At 44.0% G+C, this 21,045-nt stretch overlaps 1 protein-coding gene across 1 annotated transcript; it reads left to right on the forward strand.

The window, feature by feature from the left end:
- The first annotated feature begins 3,066 nt into the window (after nt 1-3,066).
- Nucleotides 3,067-20,713, forward strand: LOC120026035 (stAR-related lipid transfer protein 7, mitochondrial-like). Its single transcript, XM_038970817.1, has 8 exons — nt 3,067-4,284; nt 4,541-4,704; nt 14,039-14,088; nt 14,450-14,560; nt 16,236-16,318; nt 16,475-16,574; nt 16,704-16,788; nt 17,403-20,713. Exons 1-8 carry the CDS (start codon nt 3,824-3,826, stop codon nt 17,567-17,569), a joined length of 1,221 nt encoding a protein of 406 aa, XP_038826745.1. The 5' UTR covers nt 3,067-3,823; the 3' UTR covers nt 17,570-20,713.
- Nucleotides 20,714-21,045: the final 332 nt, after the last annotated feature.

Raw genomic sequence — 21,045 nt, forward strand, 5'->3', positions numbered from 1 at the left:
TTTAGGATAGTTACATTAACAGTAAACAAAAGGTGAATGGAGATCCAAATAACCAAAACATAGCCTACAGCCTATTACAGTGAGATACAGCCATGCACAGCTGTCTTGCCAAACAAATAGGCCTATAGGCCCGCTTCAGAAATGGAAAATCCTGCTGCGCATGAGTACAGCAACACATGGTGATATGGCACAATACACTTCTATGGATTAAATTCGACCCACGTAATCCATGAAGCAATGCCAGCCTACCATAAACATGTTTCCAGAGTATTAAGATTGTTCAAATATGTTTTATGTAATTGTTATTCGCTGAAAATGTTCTAATTAAATGCACCTTTTTGGACCCTCACCAGTTTGCATCCCTGTACCTTATTCACATTGAATGACAACCAGCGTTTACCGAGCTACTTTTAATCACTACATTACTGATTCTGATGGTATTTGATGAAGACATTGGCACTGCACTAGCTTAAGCATGTGAGCATAGCACATGCTGCAAACATTTTGCATCGTCAAATGTTCCCCTCTGCTTTCCCAGAGAGGGATGTCAATAAAAATCTGTGCTACCCCTACTGCTTTCCATTGTAAACATGGTTCTCCAGCCTTCCAAGTCTGATCTTATCATAACAGTCTGACCAATATGTAATTTGGGTGAACTACTGAACTATTAACATGTAAATATTTTAATTATACACATCTATCTGTGCCAAGGGTGGTGCTTGTATCACAAAATGAACAATTATTATGCCTAACCAATAGCCACCTCACTTGTTTCAAAGTAGTCAGCTACTTTCCTTTGTAGTGTAGTTTAGCTACTCTCATAATCAAGGATAACTGTTCACCCTAGTTCACAAAAAAAAGTATGATATTATAAGAACCTAGACGTATTCTCTTTTGTATGGCCAAAGTCCTATAGCTTGTGTACATAATTGCATAAGAGCAGTAGAGTGAAATCATTGACAATATTTGTTTAGTGATCAAACAGTACTGTGTTTTTCGTTTAGCATTACTTCCTAGCTAATGCAACTGTGCATTAGCATGGGATCCTTGGGACGTCCCAACTCTGCCATTATCCCATTGAAGTTTAAAATGGTTACGCTAAGGGTTAAGGTTAGGGTAAGGTTCAGTGTTGGGGAAGCTACTATGAAAATATAGTTTACCAAGCTACCAATTACTTCACACTGGAAGAAGTTAACATTAACAGTGTTGGGGGGTACGAGTAGTGAACTATGTAGTTCAACTTGTAATTTAACTAAATTTTGCCATAGCTTGGTGATAGTTGAACTAAATTCAAATATTGGTAGTGTTTTCATGAGTTAATTACTTTTTTGCTATAGTTGACTACTGGAACTACATACTACTTTTTTGCAAAAAGAAAATATGGGTGATGTAGGCAATTATTTCCTTTCTTTTTCAGCATCAGACCTGCCTAGTTCTCACTTGAAACATTAGCTGTGTTCGAATACTCATACTAACCACACTAACCGTACTATTTGTGACGTAAATTGAGTATATAGTATGCTTATTGGTCATAGTATGGATATAGTTAGTATGCCAAAAGTTCTCATATGTCGTACCAAATTCGCCAAAATACGAAGTATACACGCAGATGACACTATTTCCGTACTTTTAGGGCCCATAATGCAATTCTTCCGATAATGGGCGTGGCTTCACAACGGTTTCAGATTTGAAGAAAATGGCGGATAATATGCAGCCGCGAAGTCTGATGAGAGCGAATACAAATTCATTGAACTAACTAATGACAAATGTTAAGAAAATGTTGAGCAATGTAATAAAGTAATGAATTTAAAAATAAGTTACGTTACGTTGGCTGACAATTTGTTAGCTACGCTAACCTTACGAACTGAATAGCATTACAGCAATATGTACCGGTATGTTAGCTAACCTAACGTTAGATACTAATGCATCGAACTTGTCAGGCAGTATATTAACTATCTGCTAACTAACCAACATTTATTGACTTGATTATTCACAGCTAAGTGGTATAGTCGTTGTGCCTTTCAATGGACATTGTTAATTCTGGCTATCTACTCCGATTTCAGAGCACTCTCACGTATGGTTGAATATGGCCGGTGTCAGTAAACCTCTGGAAAAAAATAAAATAAATGTTGCCAGCAGCACAGTTAAAGTCAGCAATGCTCTGGATAACATGAAAACAGCCTAACCAGCTCTGCTATGGTGAGTAAAATGGTCAGAGTGAGGTGTTCTTTAATTTGTGTCTGGAATTAACTAGCCAACGTTAGCCAGTTAGCTTGGGTTCTTAACTGCCGTTGAACGCTCTGATTAACCTTACTCCTCGGCCAGAACATCCAGTGTGCTCTTAACGCTCACAGAGCAAAACACTCTGAATTTGCAATCTGACAAAGTTCTGGATTTACCAATGCCCAGTGTAGTATTATCTAAAATAAGGACACACGACAACGAGGTTCTAGCTCCAGCATGTTTACTAACCTCGCATGTCATACATAGGTACAGATACCCGAAGGGACATCCTACTACACCCAGAGCACACCCGTAATCGTACAATGTTTAGCCAGTCATTTGTTACGCTAACAAGCTAGCAAAAGCATCAACTTCTGGTAGACAGGCGCTCTAGTACGCTCAACTGAAATGATACAGTTCGTTTACAGTATACTAAAATTAACTAGTATGTTAGGATGGGTATTCAAACACAGCCATTATTTTGTGTCGTTTAGGGTAGGGACGTCCCAAGGATCACGGATAGCATATATACTCCTTTTCACCTTTTTTTGTATTTCACCTTTTTTGTATTCACCGCAGAATGAAATCAGGATCCCAACTTAACAGCTAGTGGCTAATCAAAAGATTGACACCAACTACTACAAATGAAATAGCACCCCAATGATAAGTAACCAATAAGAATTGTGTTGTCCAGATAAGGCGGGTACTCTCGGGGGGGGGGGGGGGGGGGGGGATCTCGGGGGGGGGGGGGGGTGAACTCTATTGGTTAGTGCTATACGGGATTGAACCCCATTGGCGTGAACAAGCTCTTGATCCCTTGTCACTAGTTACCACATCCACAAAGTCAAAAGGTCTATATCTTAAAAATGTATGGAACAAAAATGAGCTTTTTGGTCTTATTTTAAAATTAAACATAAGGTTAGCAGTGTGGTTAAGGTTAGGGTACGGTTAGGTTTTAAATCAGATTTTAAGAAGATAAATTGTAGTAATAGGCGGGTTTTAGCCATGATTATGACTTTGTGGCTGTGGTAACTAGGGACAAATGTCGACTGACTTCGATGTGTAAGAAAAACGTGATGCTGGTTATTGCACGGAGTTGAAAGTACGATTAAATTGGTGAGCTAGCTAATAATAGAACCGAATGGACGACTATTAAAAACAATAGTAGTTTATACGACTATTCATAAACTGTACATTGTGCCTGCTGTCACTCAAATACCATCGGTTCAATGGTGGTACGTTAGCTGGTGCTTGTCTCGTGCTCTTGAATTGCGTAGCTTAGCTAACAAGCTAATGTCAAATACAGTTTGAGACTTGGTTTTATACTTTGTCATCTCTTAGGCCTTTAAGCTAACAACATAACCACCTAACGTTAGAGTAATCTGCATCTTTGGCAGTGTTTGCTTATGTTATATAAATGATTCGTAGTTAGTTAATTTCCCATCAATACTGACAGCGTTACAATTGACATTGTTGGTAACAAATGTTACAAATACACCACAGATATCGCGCGTGATAGGAAAGTTAACTAATAGGCGTGCACTTGCTTTAATTAGCTGTCACTTCTAGTGGTCGAACTTACTCTTGCACAATCAGCAGAATGTTTCAGTCTACACCACGGCAGCTTATAAAATTATGTGAAATCAGTGTATGTGCTGTTAGGTTTCAAAGCAGTAATACAGTGAGACAGGGAATTGGCAAGAGCAATGGCAAATCCGAAACCACGACATGGATGAGAAGACGCATGGGCCTGTTGTTATCATGGCTCCAGAGATCGGGGGTGGGCACCAGTATAAAAGTGGCGTCTGACAATAAGAAGCAAGACTTGCTATCATTTTTTGCCAACCATTGTAGCTTTGTGACAGGCCAGAGGCTTCGACGCGCCTATCAGATTGGAGGGCTTTACGCAAACCTGTACTCAGAGCGAACTAGGTGGACCCTGGTAGGAAGCATATGGCGTCGACTCCAGAGCAAGCACGCTTCCACGGGGAAGCTTGTGGCTGCACTGGCCGGTGTCTTCCTGTGGGAGGACGAGAAGGTCCGAGATGAAGAACTACACAGGTAGCGACATGCTGTTACTTCCAACTCTAAATGAGAAACATATTGTTGTGCATATAATTGTACACTGTTATTATTTGCCCAATTGTTTACATAATGCAGGTGTGGAATGTTAGGACTACCTTTACTTCAACCTTGTCCTTTAATGTGAAAGCAGGCAGTATGCTTTGCATGTTGAGTGTTTAGAACCTGTATATACAGCAACACCAGTACATGTCGCTTGTTATGGTAAGAACTCTAACTCTGCTCACTTCCAAAGGTGTGGACTAGAGCTCCAAGCTTTGGAGTCGGTGAAGAATCTGAGTGCATCCTCAGAGAAGGCTGAAGGGCAGGTGGAGACAGGCTGGGAACTTGTCATGGAGAAGAAGAATTTCAAAGTGTGGAGGCGGCCAATTGAGGGAAGCCACTTGTGTGAATACAGAGGTAAGCCTGCATTGTCACAAATCTTTGACACCCAGAACATGCAGTAAACCTTTCCTTTGTGACTACCGTAATTCCGGACAATAAGCCGCTACTTTTTCCCACGCTTTGAACCTCGCGGCTAATTTATGGATTTTTCCCGCTTTCACAAGATTAATGCTCCAAAAAACTGAGCACCGTCACAGTGTGACGTAAATCGAGCGCGCTCAAACTTCCCATCATTCTGATTACGGTAGTCATTTTGTCACCCTCATCATGGCAAAGACACGGAGAAATGCATATGATGCAGCTTTCAAGTTGAAGGCGATCGATCTGGCTGTTGGAAAAGGAAATGGAGCTGCTGCACGGGAGCTTGGCCTTAATGAGTCGATGATAAGACGTTGGAAACAGCAGCGTGAGGAACTGACTCAGTGCAAAAAGACAACAAAAGCTTTCAGAGGGAAGAAAAGCAGATGACCCGAACTAGAAAATGAGCTTGAAGACTGGGTCAACACACAGAGAGCAGACGGCCGAGGTGTTTCAACTGTGCAGATCCGACTGAAAGCCAAAACAATCGCCACCGCAATGAAGTTTGAGGATTTTAGAGGTGGACCATCGTGGTGTCTAAGATTTATGAGACGTAAAGGCCTGTCCATCAGGGTAAGGACGAGTCTGTGTCAGCAGCTCCCTCCCGACTACGAGGAAAAAGTTTCAAACTTCCGCAAATTCACTGATGCAAAGATAGCGGAGCATTCCATCGGCCCGCACAACATCATAAATATGGATGAGGTGACTAACGTTTGACCTGCCTCTCACTCGGACTGTCAACAGGAAAGGCGAATCATCCATCACGCTGAAAACAACTGGGCATGAAAAAACGCACTTCACCTGTGTTCTGAGCTGCACGGCATCGGGAGAAAAGCTTCCACCAATGTTGATTTTCAAACGCATGACGATGCCAAAAGAAAAATTCCCGAGGGGAATTGTTGTGAAAGTCAATAAGAAAGGATGGATGACGGAAGGCCTAATGCATGAATGGCATACGGAGTGTTACGGCAAGCGACCGGGAGGATTCTTTCACAAGAACAAGGCATTGCTCGTGTTGGACAGCATGAGGGCCCACATAACAGATTCTGTGAAAGAAGCCATCAAGAGGACAAACTCAATTCCAGCTGTGATTCCTGGGGGCACAACAAAGTATTTGCAGCCACTCGACATCAGTGTAAATCGTGCATTTAAGGTGGCGCTCCGTGTTCAGTGGGAGGCTTGGATGACAAGTGGGGAGAAATCCTTCACTAAAACGGGCCGCATGCGAAGAGCAACTTATGGTCAAGTCTGCCAGTGGGTCCTGACAGCGTGGAGCAGTCTGCCAGTGGGTCCTGACAGCGTGGAGCATTGTCAAAAAATCCACTATCATCAACAGGTTTCGAAAGGCTGGACTGCTGCGTGTTGAAGAGGGCAGCATGAGCTCAGCGGGGAATTTGCCTCCGGATGAAAGTGACGAGAGCGACAATGAAAACGATCCAACATCGGATGAAGCAATTCTGAGGCTATTCAACTCCGACACCGAAGGAGATGACTTCAGTGGTTTCAGTGCACAGGAGGAAGATAGTGACCAATGACTTTCTTGGTAGGCTACTGTAGGCTATTGGGTTCAGGTCTGGAGACTGGCTAGGCCACTCGAAGACCTTGAGATGCTTCTTACGGAGCCACTCCTTAGTTGCCCTGGCTGTGTGTTTCGGGTCGTTGTCATGCTGGAAGACCCAGCCACGACCCATCTTCAATGCTCTTACTGAGGGAAGAAGGTTGATGGCCAAGATCTCGCGATACATGGCCCCATCCATCCTCCCCTCAATACGGTGCAGTCGTCCTGTCCCCTTTGCAGAAAAGCATCCCCAAAGAATGATGTTTCCACCTCCATGCTTCACGGTTGGGATGGTGTTCCTAGGGTTGTACTCATCCTTCTTCTTCCTCCAAACACGGTGAGTGGAGTTTAGACCAAAAAGCTCTATTTTGTCTCATCAGACCACATGACCTTCTCCCATTCCTCCTCTGGATCATCCAGATGGTCATTGGCAAACTTCAGACGGGCCTGGACATGCGCTGGCTTGAGAAGGGGGACCTTGCGTGCGCTGCAGGATTTCAATCCATGACGGCGTAGTGTGTTACTAATGGTTTTCTTTGAGACATTACATTTAAGTCATTTAGCAGACGCTCTTATCCAGAGCGACTTACAAATTGGTGCATTCACCTTATGATATCCAGTGGAACAACCACTTTACAATAGTGCATCTAAATCTTTTAAGGGGGGGGGGGGAGGTTAGAAGGATTACTTTGTCCTATCCTAGGTATTCCTTAAAGAGGTGGGGTTTCAGGTGTCTCCGGAAGGTGGTGATTGACTCCGCTGACCTGGCGTCGTGAGGGAGTTTGTTCCACCATTGGGGTGCCAGAGCAGCGAACAGTTTTGACTGGGCTGAGCGGGAACTGTACTTCCTCAGAGGTAGGGAGGCGAGCAGGCCAGAGGTGGATGAACGCAGTGCCCTTGTTTGGGTGTAGGGCCTGATCAGAGCCTGAAGGTACGGAGGTGCCGTTCCCCTCACAGCTCCGTAGGCAAGCACCATGGTCTTGTAGCGGATGCGAGCTTCAACTGGAAGCCAGTGGAGAGAGCGGAGGAGCGGGGTGACGTGAGAGAACTTGGGAAGGTTGAACACCAGACGGGCTGCGGCGTTCTGGATGAGTTGTAGGGGTTTAATGGCACAGGCAGGGAGCCCAGCCAACAGCGAGTTGCAGTAATCCAGACGGGAGATGACAAGTGCCTGGATTAGGACCTGCGCCGCTTCCTGTGTGAGGCAGGGTCGTACTCTGCGAATGTTGTAGAGCATGAACCTACAGGAACGGGCCACCGCCTTGATGTTAGTTGAGAACGACAGGGTGTTGTCCAGGATCACGCCAAGGTTCTTAGCGCTCTGGGAGGAGGACACAATGGAGTTGTCAACCGTGATGGCGAGATCATGGAACGGGCAGTCCTTCCCCGGGAGGAAGAGCAGCTCCGTCTTGCCGAGGTTCAGCTTGAGGTGGTGATCCGTCATCCACACTGATATGTCTGCCAGACATGCAGAGATGCGATTCGCCACCTGGTTATCAGAAGGGGGAAAGGAGAAGATTAATTGTGTGTCGTCTGCATAGCAATGATAGGAGAGACCATGTGAGGATATGACAGAGCCAAGTGACTTGGTGTATAGCGAGAATAGGAGAGGGCCTAGAACAGAGCCCTGGGGGACACCAGTGGTGAGAGCACGTGGTGCGGAGACAGATTCTCGCCACGCCACCTGGTAGGAGCGACCTGTCAGGTAGGACGCAATCCAAGCGTGGGCCGCGCCGGAGATGCCCAACTCGGAGAGGGTGGAGAGGAGGATCTGATGGTTCACAGTATCAAAGGCAGCCGATAGGTCTAGAAGGATGAGAGCAGAGAGAGAGAGAGTTAGCTTTAGCAGTGCGGAGCGCCTCCGTGACACAGAGAAGAGCAGTCTCAGTTGAATGACTAGTCTTGAAACCTGACTGATTTGGATCAAGAAGGTCATTCTGAGAGAGATAGCAGGAGAGCTGGCCAAGGACGGCACGTTCAAGAGTTTTGGAGAGAAAAGAAAGAAGGGATACTGGTCTGTAGTTGTTGACATCGGAGGGATCGAGTGTAGGTTTTTTCAGAAGGGGTGCAACTCTCGCTCTCTTGAAGACGGAAGGGACGTAGCCAGCGGTCAAGGATGAGTTGATGAGCGAGGTGAGGTAAGGGAGAAGGTCTCCGGAAATGGTCTGGAGAAGAGAGGAGGGTATAGGGTCAAGCGGGCAGGTTGTTGGGCGGCCGGCCGTCACAAGACGCGAGATTTCATCTGGAGAGAGAGGGGAGAAAGAGGTCAAAGCACAGGGTAGGGCAGTGTGAGCAGAACCAGCGGTGTCGTTTGACTTAGCAAACGAGGATCGGATGTCGTCGACCTTCTTTTCAAAATGGTTGACGAAGTCATCCGCAGAGAGAGAGGAGGGGGGGGAGGGGGAGGAGGATTCAGGAGGGAGGAGAAGGTGGCAAAGAGCATCCTAGGGTTAGAGGCAGATGCTTGGAATTTAGAGTGGTAGAAAGTGGCTTTAGCAGCAGAGACAGAAGAGGAAAATGTAGAGAGGAGGGAGTGAAAGGATGCCAGGTCCGCAGGGAGGCGAGTTCTCCTCCATTTCCGCTCGGCTGCCCGGAGCCCTGTTCTGTGAGCTCGCAATGAGTCGTCGAGCCACGGAGCAGGAGGGGAGGACCGAGCCGGCCTGGAGGATAGGGGACATAGAGAGTCAAAGGATGCAGAAAGGGAGGAGAGGAGGGTTGAGGAGGCAGAATCAGGAGATAGGTTGGAGAAGGTTTGAGCAGAGGGAAGAGATGATAGGATGGAAGAGGAGAGAGTAGCGGGGGAGAGAGAGCGAAGGTTGGGACGGCGCGATACCATCCGAGTAGGGGCAGAGTGGGAAGTGTTGGATGAGAGCGAGAGGGAAAAGGATACAAGGTAGTGGTCGGAGACTTGGAGGGGAGTTGCAATGAGATTAGTGGAAGAACAGCATCTAGTAAAGATGAGGTCAAGCGTATTGAGACTGTGGTCCCAGCTCTCTTCAGGTCATTGACCAGGTCCTGCCGTGTAGTTCTGGGCTGATCCCGCACCTTCCTCATGATCATTGATTCCCCACGAGGTGAGATCTTGCATGGAGCCCCAGACCGAGGGTGATTGACCATCATCTTGAACTTCTTCCATTTTCTAATAATTGCGCCAACAATTGTTACCTTCTCACCAAGCTGCTTGCCTATTGTCCTGTAGCCCATCCCAGCCTTGTGCAGGTCTACAATGTCCCTGATGTCCTTACACAGCTCTCTGGTCTTGGCCATTGTGGAGAGGCTGGAGTCTGTTTGATTGAGTGTGTGGACAGGTGTCTTTTATACAGGTAACGAGTTCAAACAGGTGCAGTTAATACAGGTAATGAGTGGAGAACAGGAGGGCTTCTTAAAGAAAAACTAACAGGTCTGTGAGAGCCGTAAGTCTTACTGGTTGGTAGGTGATCAAATACTTATGTCATGCAATAAAATGCAAATTAATTACTTAAAAATCATACAATGTGATTTTCTGGATTTTTGTTTTTGTCTCTCACAGTTGAAGTGTACCTATGATAAAAATTACAGACCTCTACATGCTTTGTAAGTAGGAAAACCTGCAAAATCGGCAGTGTATCAAATACTTGTTCTCCCCACTGTAACAATAACGAGGCTATATACAGGGGGTACCAGTACCGAGTCAATGTGTGGGGGTACAGGTTAGTCAAGGTTATTTGTACATGTACGTAGGGGTAAACTGACTATGCATAGATAATGAACAGCGAGTAGAAGCAGTGTTAAAAACAAAGAGGGAGGGGGTTCAATGTAAATAGTCCGGGTGGGTTAATTGTTCAGCAGTCTTATGGCTTGGCGGTAGAAGCTGTTAAGGAGCCTTTTGGTCCTAAACTTGGCATTCCGGTACCGCTTGCCTTGCGGTAGTAGAGAGAACAGTCTAGGACTTGGGTGACCTGGAGTCTTTGACATTTTTTGAGGCCTTCCTCTGACACCGCCAGGTATATAGGTCCTGGATGTCAGGAAGCTTGGCGCCAGTGATGTACTGGGCCGTACACACTACCCTCTGTAGCGCCTTACGATCAGATGCTGAGCAGTTGCCATACCAGGCGGTGATGCAACCGGTCAGGATCCTCTTGATGGTGCAGCAATGTAACTTTTTGAGGATCTGAGGACCCATGACAAATCTTTTCAGTCTCCTGGGGGGGGAAAGGTGTTGTCGTGCCTTCTTCACGACTGTCTTGGTGTATTTGACCATGATAGTTTGTTGGGGATGTGGACACCAAGGAACTGGAAGCTCTCAACCTGCTCCACTGCAGCCCCGTTGATGTTAATGGGGGCCTGTTCGGCCCTCCTTTTCCTGTAGTCCACGATCAGCTCCTTTGTCTTCCTCACATTGAGGGAGAGGTTGTTGTCCTGGCAACACACTGCCAGGTCTCTGACCTCCTCCCTATAGGTTTCCCCCTCGGTGATCAGGCCTACCACTGTTGTTTCCTCAGCAAACTTAATCATGGTGTTGGAGTCGTGTTTGGCCATGCAGGTGTGGGTGAACAGGGAGTACAGGAGGGGACTAAGCACACACCCGTGAGGGGCCCCAGTGTTGAGGATCAGTGTGGCAGATGTGTTGTTGCCTACCCTTACCACCTGGGGGGGTGGCCGGTCAGGAAGTCCAGTATCCAGTTGTAGAGGGAGGTGTTTAGTTCCAGGGTCCTTCTTTTAGCAATGAGCTTTATTGGTGCTATGGTGTTGAAAGCTGAGCTGTAGTCGATGAACAGCATTCTCACATAGGTGTTCCTTTTGTCCAGGTGAGAAAGGGCAGTGTGGATTGAGATGGAGTCATCTGTGGATCTGTTAGGGCAGTATGCGAATTGGAGTGGGTCTAGGGTTTCTGGCATGATGGTGTTGTGAGGCATGACCAGCCTTTCAAAGCACTTCATAGCTACTGACTTGAGTGCTATGGGCGGTAATCATTTAAGCAGGTTACCTTCGCTTTCTTGGTCACAGGAACTATGGTGGTCTGTTTATGTAAATATTACAAATTTGGTCATAGAGGTTGAACATGTCAGTGAAGACACTTGCCAGTTGGTCCACGCATGCTCTGAGTACATGTCCTGGTAATCCGTCTGCCCCAGCGGCTTTGTGAATGTTGACCTGTTTAAAGGTCTTGCTCAGATCAGCTACAGAGAGCGTGATCACACAGTTGTCATGAACAGCTGGTGCTCTCATGCATGCATTAGTGTTGTTTATCTCGAAGCGAGCATAAAAGGCATTTAGCTCATCATGTAGGCTCGTGTCGCTGAGCAGCTCGTGGCTGGGATTCCCTTTTTAGTCCGTAATAGTTTTCAAGCCCTGCCACATCCGACGAGCGTCAGAGCCGGTGTAGTAGGATTCAATCTTAATCCTGTATTGACGCTTTGCCTATTTGATGGTTCGTAAGAGGGTATGGCGGGATTTCTTATAAGCATCAGAATTAGTGTCCCGCTCCTTGAAAGCTTCAGCTCTAGCCTATAGCTCGTTGAGGATGTTGCCTGTAGTCCATGGCTTCTGGTTGGGAACTGTACGTACGGTCACTGTGGGGACGTCATCGTCGACGCTCTTATTGATGAAGTCGGTGACTGAGGTGGTGTACTCCTCAATGCCATTGGATGAATCCCGGAACATATTCCAGGCTGTGCTAGCAAAACAGTCCCGTAGCATCCGCGTCATCTGACCACTTCCGTATTGAGCGAGTCACTGGTACCTCCTGCTTTAGTTTTTGCTGGTAAGCCGGAATCAGGAGGATAGAATTATGGTCAGATTTGCCAAATGGTGGGCGAGGGAGAGCTTTGTCTGTGTGTGGAGGAAAGGTGGTCTAGAGTTATTTATTTTGTTTTTTTCATATGTGGCATGCTGGTTGAAATTAGGTAAAAATAATTTAAGTTTGCCTGCATTAAAGTTCCCAACCACTAATAGTGCCGCTTCTGGATGAGCATTTTCTTGTTTGCTTATGGCCTTATACAGCTCGTTGAGTGTGGTCTTAGTGCCAGCATCGGGTTGTGGTGGTGAATAGATGGCTACGAATAATATAGATAGTGTGGTCTACAGCTTATGAGGTATTCTACCTCAGGCGAGCAATACCTCCAGTCTTCTTTAACCTAGTGTTCAGAATTTGCTATAACCAATTCATTGATGTGATTATGATATGCTGTAGGTCAGGCCCTATTGGTCTCGTGCATGCAATGCAAACATGTGTCATGGAAAGAGAGCAAGGGTTGAGGGAATAGGGAATGTTTTAACTAAACAAATTAGGGATTTCAGTAAAATAACTTAATTGATTGGACATGATTTGGAAAGACAAACACCTGTTTATATAAGGTCCTACAGTTAAAAGTACGTGCCAGAGGAAAAAAAAAAAAACAAGCCATGAAGTCAAAGGAATTGTTCGTAGAGGTCCGAGACAGGATTGTGTCGAGGCACAGATCTGGGGAAGGGTACCAAAACATTTCTGCAGCATTGAAGGTCCCCAAGAACAGTGGGCTCCATCTTTCTAAAATGGAAGAAGTTTGTAACCACCAAGACTCTTCCTAGAGCTGGCCGCCCGGCTAAACTGCAATCGGAGGAGAAGGGCCTTTGTCAGGGAGGTGACCAAGAACCTGATTGTCACTCTGACAGAGCTCCAGAGTTCCTCTGTGGAGATGGTTGTCCTTCTGGAATATTCTCCCATCTCTGCAGCACTCCACCAATCAAGCTCAGTAAAAGGCACATGACAGCCGCTTGCCGTTTGCCAAAAGGCACCTAAAGGACTCCATGAGAAACAATATTCTCTGGTCTGATGAAACCAAGATTCAACTCTTTGGCCTGAATGCCAAGCATCACGTCTGGAGGAAACCTGGCACCATCCCTACGGTGAAGCATGGTGGTGGCAGCATCATGCTGTGGGGATGTTTTTCAGCGGCAGGGACTGGGACACTAGTCAGGATCAAGACAAAGATGAACGGAGCAAAGTACAGAGAGATCCTTGATGAAAACCTGCTCTTGAGTGCTCAGGACCTCAGACTGGGGCAAAGGTTCACATTCCAACAGGACAACGACCCTAAGCACACACCAAGACAATGCAGGAGTGGCTTCGGGACAAGTCACTGAATGTCCTTGAGTGGCCCAGCCAGAGCCCAGACTTGAACCCGATCGAGAGACTTAAAAATAGATGTGCAGCGACACTCCCCATCCAACCTGACAGCGCTTGAGAGGATCTGCAGAGAAGAATGGGACACTCCTCAAATACAGGAGTGCCAAGCTTGTAGCGTCATACCCAAGAAGACTCAAGGCTGTAGTCACTGCCAAAGTTGCTTCAACAAAGTACTGAGTAAAGGGTCTGAATACTAATGTAAATGTGATATTTTCAATTTTGTATTTTTTTCTACATTTGCAAAAATTTCAAAGCCTGTTTTTGCTTTGTCATTATTGGGTATTGTATGTAGATTGATGAGGGTGGAAAAAACAACTTTAATTTTAGAATAAGCCTGTAAAGTAACAAAATGTGGAAAAAGTCAAGTGGTCTGAATACTTTCCGACTGCAGTGTAGTTGATTTGATTAAAACACGTAGGATGTGTCTATATATGGGAAAATACACGTTTTAAAAATTGACCAACCGATTGTTCGAAAGAACAATGGTAGACCATGGTCGAAGATTTTTCTTTTGTCGGACATCCCTGGTGTCATCATTAAGACCCCTTTCCCTCTCATCTTTTCAGTTTTGGGTTCTTATAACGACGTCACCCCCCGACAGTTCTTCAATGTCCAGGTACTAAGCTAGTTTCCTTTATGCTAACTGTCTAAATTGCTTAATTAATTTAATGCAAAAAAAAACACATTTGTGTGCAAGAGGAAACTTAGCGCTTTTAATGAACCTGTAGAAGAATGTGTGGTGTCACCTGTACAAGTGACTTGTGTGTGGATTCAGCACCAGATTCCCTGTATGTTCATACGCTCCTCTTGCGTTTGAGTGTCTATGTCCCTATTTAGCTCTTGTTGTTGTCTATTTACCCAACTGCACTTGGTGGAGTGTAAGGTTTTTGTGCAAGTATGTAGCTCTAGGTGTTGTATGTACGTGCTATATTACGCCTCTGCTCCTCTCTTGTCTCATGCTCTGCCCTTTGCCCCAGTTGGACACGGAGTACAGGAAGACGTGGGATGCTCTGGTTCTCAAGCTGGAGGTGGTGGACCGGGACGTCAACACAGGCTCAGAGGTTGTGCACTGGGCCACACGTTTCCCTGTAAGTTTACCCTGCCAACTCGCACACTAGAAATGCAGAACTCATGCTTATCATCAAAGTCATGCACTTATGATATGCCTCAGTGGTTTCTCTCTGATGTTACAAAGTAACATTTGTTGACTGTTGTGAGTGCTTCATGTTCTTGCCTTGCTCATGATGCTCTCAATTTGATTATTACAGATACTTGCAAGCAGACAGTATTGCAGGAGTTCCTGAACTATTTTGTCCCACGACCCCATTTTGATATCGAGAAAGTCTTGTGTTCTCCACCAAAGTAAAATAAATGTAATTAATAGCCAATGTTTACTTTTTATTTGGGGCTATGGCAGTCAATTGAAAACATTCTAACAGTATTTCTGATTTGTACTGTCAACTTACCATCATATATTTTTTTATGTGGGGCTATTACAGTCAATAGCAAATTAGGAGACATAGTCTGACATTATCTCACCACCACTAATGAGATGGGTGTGGCTTGATGCATGTCGCACCTGAGCTTCTCAAAGTCAGGGAAGGTGGTTGACAGTGCTCACGTCATTTCTGCTGTCACATCCAACCTGGATTGATATTTGATTTTAATGCAAAAGAGAGCACTGAATCCAGTTTCACACAGATATGAGCTGGTGAAGGGTAGGCTACCAGGAGTTTTATGGTGCTTTCAAGACAACTGGGAGCTTTGAAAAATACGAGGTCAAATCATGATGTCAGTGATCTTTAGGTCAGAGCTCTAGAAAGAGGCCCAAGTTTGCGAGTTGGATTTCCGAGTTAGATGACCGTTCCCAGTTGTTTTGAACATGGCATTAATGCTCAGTTCCCACATATGCTGAGCACTTGTTGGCTGCTTTTCCTTCACTCTGCAGATGTTATTCTGGGTCTTCCTTTCCTGTGGCGGTCCTCATGAGAGCCAGTTTCATCATAGCGCTTGGTTTTTGCGACTGCACTTAAAAACTTTCAAAGTTCTTGAAATTTTCTGGAATGACTGACCATGTCTTAAAGTAATGATGGAATGTTGTTTTTCTTTGCTTATTTGAGCTGTTCTTGCTATAATATGGACTTGCCCTATTTGGTTAGACCATCTTCTGTACACCACCCCTACTTTGTCACAACACAACTGCTTGGCTCAAATGCATTAAAAAGGAAAGAAATTCCAAAAATGTACTATTAACAAGGCACACCTGTTAATTGAAACGCATTCCAGGTGACTACCTCATGAAGCTGGTTGAGAGAATGCCAAGACTGCTAAGCTGTCATCAAGGCAAAGGGTGGCTACTTTGAAGAATCTCAAATAGACCAATCAATATATTTTTGAATCAAAACTACTTTTTTGGTTACTACATGATTCCATGTGTTATTTCATAGTTTTGATATCTTCACTATTATTCTACAATGTAGAAAATAGTACAAATAAAGAAAAACCCTTGAATGAGTAGGTGTGTCCAAACTTTTGACAGGATTTTTTCTCAGGCTTTTGGAAATTCTCCCGTGAATGCATTTACATATCAGGCGACCCCACATGGGGTCATGACTCGTAGCTTGGGAACTGCTACAGTATTTTATGAAGCAGAAGCAATGTTTCCCTGATTTAAGGGCTGTGTCGTAGGTCACAGATGGCAACATGCAGTTGTATCCTACATTTTATATTGTATTTTTGATTTGTTGGATTATCTTCCCACAGTATCCCATGTACTCGAGGGACTATGTTTATGTGCGTCGCTACAATGTTGATGTGGAGAATAATCTGATGGTCCTGATCTCCAGGTGAGGGTTGACTTCATGTAAAATAGTTATATTTAAATACAAATCTGAGGTAATTTTGTATCACTTTTTCCCCCCACTCAGATGCTTGGAATCTTATTTTAATTTTTTTTACTCTCCCTCTTCTCCCTTTTTCTCCCTTTTCTTTGTGTCATTTAGAGCAGTTCAGCATCCTGGAGTCCCAGAAACTCAGGACTATGTCAGAGTCCACTCATACCAGTCCAAGATGGTCATTCGCCCTCACAAGTCCTTTGATGAGGTGAATACAGAGGCTATCACAAGACAACAGATAATCTTACCCTATAGTGACGTATGCTTTTTGTTCTATGCTTGTTGTGTGCATGTTAGATTACAGTATCTGACCTTGTCATGTCGTCCTGACCCACAGAATGGCTTTAACTACCTTCTGACCTACAGCGACGACCCTCAGACCGCCTTTCCCCGCTACTGTGTGAGCTGGATGGTGTCCAGTGGTGAGCCCTCATACTCCTGGTTTCTCTTCACTGAGCTTAATGATTATCCCCAAGTGTAAACTGGATGTAGTAATTGTTAGAATATCAAACAAAAGATATGGGATTTTACAGGAACAGGCTTCCTTATTCAAAAGGACAGCCATCTGTTCATAGTAAATGTGCGTACTGTCCTTACATAGTCAGATATTTCTTTGAAGCGACACAGCAGAAGTGCTTCACTGAAGGGCAGTAGGGCACAAAAGGAACCATCAATTCACAGTGATCTTTCCATCAAATGCAGCCACTGACTATGCAAAACTATTATATTGACCTAACTCAATGGAGAGGGATATTTTTTGGGGGTTGTTGCCTGCGGTAGCTGGGCTACAGTTATTGGCTGATTCTTCAGCATGATCCACAACTTGATCTGCTGGTATTGTAGCGCACTGCTTTGCTTCTTGGTCTGATTTACTTTTATCTGGATGGAGAGTCACCTTGGGTTAGAGTATTCAATCAAACCCTTTAAAAGGAAAAAAGTAGGTAATTGAGGTCTGCAGTCTCCACTGCCATGAGTGTGATTTGCCCTGTGGTTGTATGTTATCCTGGTCATCAGCTTTTGCCCTCCTCACTCATAGGTATGCCTGACTTTCTGGAGAAACTGCATACTGCAGCCCTGAAGGCTAAGAACCTGGAGGTAGGGATCTATGATTATGCCAGCGCCGTGAAGTCCAACGACACCAAGCACCAGCCCAGCCAGGACCGGCTTGGGGACAACACGCGCCCTGGGCAGATCTACGCCTAAGGGACTTTTTTTTTTTTTTTAGCAGGGTTGAGGAGGGTAACCTGCACCTGCTTGCATACAACAACCTTCAAAACACAAGCTTTTGGACACAAGTGGTGATGGGATATCAAATGAAGCTGGAATATACATACGTTGAAGATATGCCGTACTCGTGCTATACTGTTGCTATTTGAGTGGTTATAATGGTCAAAGCCATATTGATAACATAATTGTCATGAGAAGCTTAAACTGTACCAACAAGAGCCTTTGAACCCTTTGGAGGAAAGACTTCTCTTTTTCTGCCAGGAGAATTGCCATTGGAGCTTTCTGCCTTGAAACAATAGTGCTAGACAGCCAACATCCTGAGGGGAGAGGTGTCCATCATGCCTCCTTTTGTTAACTAGCTGATACACCAACTAGCGAGACTGCACCAAAAATATTACCCCTATAGAGATGTTGCCAAAACATTGTTTCACACTCCATCAACATGTCTACTAGTTTCTTCCAACCACCTTGTTTGTGTTCCTTATTTGGTCATATCTGCACTGAAATAGCTCGCTGTAAAGGCTTAGCTACTTGCATGCATGCATAGTTTGTTTATACAACCAAGAAAGAAGAACATCTATAAATAAACACGCTGTGATACCGGGAACTCAAGGAACATGCTTTGTAGCTGAATGCCCTGGCACATTGACTTCCACAGATGAGTGGATTTAAGGGCTCTAGTGGTCTCTTTTTCACGTTATGGGATTAGTGATGTTTTTGTCTGCAGAACTGAGGTTTCTCACTTTGTCTGTCACACCTTGTCTGTGTTTTAAACTGCCAGGTCACTTCTAACAGCTTTCTGAAGATTACCAGTGTCTTCCTGTCCAAGGTGTCTTATGGCAACTGCAAAATCCTCTATGGGGCAAATGCTCTTGCTGGTTTTTGTTTTACAAGCATTGCAGTTCCCCTCCACTCGTCCATGTTTTATGCCCTGATCCAAAAATTCTATAAAAAATAAGCATGTGTGTTCTTGTGCCACCTAACTATCTGCTTTCCAATGGAATGGATATTTACATTATCCAGAGTGACTTACAGGAACAATGAGGGTTAAATGACTTGCTCAAGGTCACATGGACAGATGTTTTTCACCTAGTCTGCCCTGGGATTTGAACCAGCGACGTTTTGGTTACAGGTCCTACACTCTTAACCGCTAGGCTAACTGCTGCCCCCATGACTGTGACTGAATAACTGTACTTTGTCCTGAGTACAAAGTTCAAAGTAATGGAACAGGCATTATTAAGACAGACTGCTTGATAGTTTGCACTGCAGAGGAAGATGTTTGTGTTTGCTCAGCTGTTACTGTACCTTCACAGTGAAAGTAGCCTTACTTATAGTAGTGCAACACTTTTTCTATTACTGATGAGCTTTGGAAGGCACGTGTTTAGTAACATCATGTGCCCTTTGCATCCTTGTGTGTGTGTGGATATGTCTAATATATTTAATGGGTTTTTTCCCAGTCTGATATATTAGCTAGTTCCTTCTGGTGGACCAAGGGGCATGAATGTGTGCTCTGTGGGATAGATAAACACAACATGTGACTTCTCTATTTATAGCCTGACAATCTGGTACAATTTGAATTAACACCTGTTTCTGTGTGATATTTTTTTTTCCTGTGTTGCTGATATTGGTTAAAACAGGTTGTTTTTTTTCAGTGAAAGTTTCATGAATTTATGGTTTCAGTATACAGTACATGCGTGACTGCAGTTCCATGAAACAGATTGTTGGTAGTTCACCATTACTAAGTTAGAAATGTAAAAGTGCATTAAAAACAGTTGTGGAAAAAGTACCATTGTCATACTTGAGTAAAAATACCTTAATAGAAAATGACTCAAGTGAAAGTCACCCAGTAAAATACTACTTGAGTAAAAATATTTGGTTTTTAAATATACTTCAGTATCAAAAGTAAATGTAATTTCTTAAATATACTTAAATATCAAACGTGAAAGAATTAATCCTTTCAAATTGAATATATTAAACAAACCAGGCGACACCATTTTTCTTGTTTTAATTTACGGATAGCCAGGGGCACACTCCAACACTCTGACATTGTTTACAAAATAAGCATGTGTTTAGTGAGTCCGCCAGATCAGAAGAAGTAGGATGACCTCTTGATAAGTGCTTGAATTGGACCATTGTCCTGTTCTGCTAAGCATTCAACATGAAACGAGTTCTTTTGGGTGTCAGGGAAAATGTATTGGGTAAAAAGTACAATATTGTCTTTAAGAATGTAGTGAAGTAAAAGTTGGAAAATATAAATAGTAAAGTACAGACCCCAAAAAACTACTTCAGTACTTTAAAGTATTTTTACTTAAGTACTTTACACCACTGATTAAAAAGTTGCTATTGAACTATGGTAAGGGTAATTTTGTTTAATTCCTTGGGTCCCACAATGGCTGGAAGTCTATGGGTATCTACTAACATGCTATCAGATACCCATAGACTTCCAGTCATTGTGCTGACGCTAGTTAGCGTTCCTTCATACTGGACACAGATATTTAAAAATGGTATCCACAAGTTCATCTGGCTCTGGGGAAGTAGATAAATGGCCTTATTTCCAAAATCCCGAACCATCCCTTTAAAGTAACTTACTCTCATGAAGTCTGAAGATCATTTTCCTACTCTTACCTTTGTGATGAACACACTTGTTTTCTGTCTGGGGGGAAAAAACTGTTCAGTTAGCAGTATATAACTGTTTGAAATGTTGTGAGAGGAAATTGCCTCTAATTGAGCTTTTGTTTTGAGATGGTCAGTTGTAGAGCAACTGTATGCTGAGCATAAGAAACTTTGGTTTCTATATTGAAATACTACTGTATGCAATGTTTTGAGAATGTCCACCTTGTGATTGTAACACTTTCTGGTGTGCTTTCACTTTTTCTTTCTAGACAACTATGTCACCACCTGTAGGCCACAGTGGTGTGTTCTATAAACTAAATCTCTTTTTCAACATGCAGTTGAACACCTTGGGTATGATTTCCAGAAGTTGATTCCTTAGAAATTGTGTAAGAGAAATTGAGAAGAACAGGAAAATCTATGAAACCAGGAAAGAAGTTAGTTGTCATTGTATGATTCCATGTTGAAAGGGAGCAACTAATCAGATTCAATAAATCCATTTGAAGTATATTGTATTTTGCCTTAATCTTTGGCTACACTATAATAACTTTGATGAAAAAGCCTTTAGAAATGCGATATAATTTGTTAAATGCTTATTGAAATGCAATGCTTAAATGTTAACAAGTAATGAAATACTAATGTATTATAAAAAGGTTTTACAACATATCATCTAGTTCGCATGCTTTAGCTAGTGCAGTGCCATTGTCTTCATCAGCTAACGAGTGGCGCAGCGGTCTAAGGCACTGCAGCGGTCTAAGGCACTGCAGCGGTCTAAGGCACTGCAGCGGTCTAAGGCACTGCAGCGGTCTAAGGCACTGCAGCGGTCTAAGGCACTGCAGCGG

This window comes from Salvelinus namaycush, chromosome 31 (assembly GCF_016432855.1).
Source record: "Salvelinus namaycush isolate Seneca chromosome 31, SaNama_1.0, whole genome shotgun sequence".
NCBI classification, from domain to species: domain Eukaryota; kingdom Metazoa; phylum Chordata; class Actinopteri; order Salmoniformes; family Salmonidae; genus Salvelinus; species Salvelinus namaycush.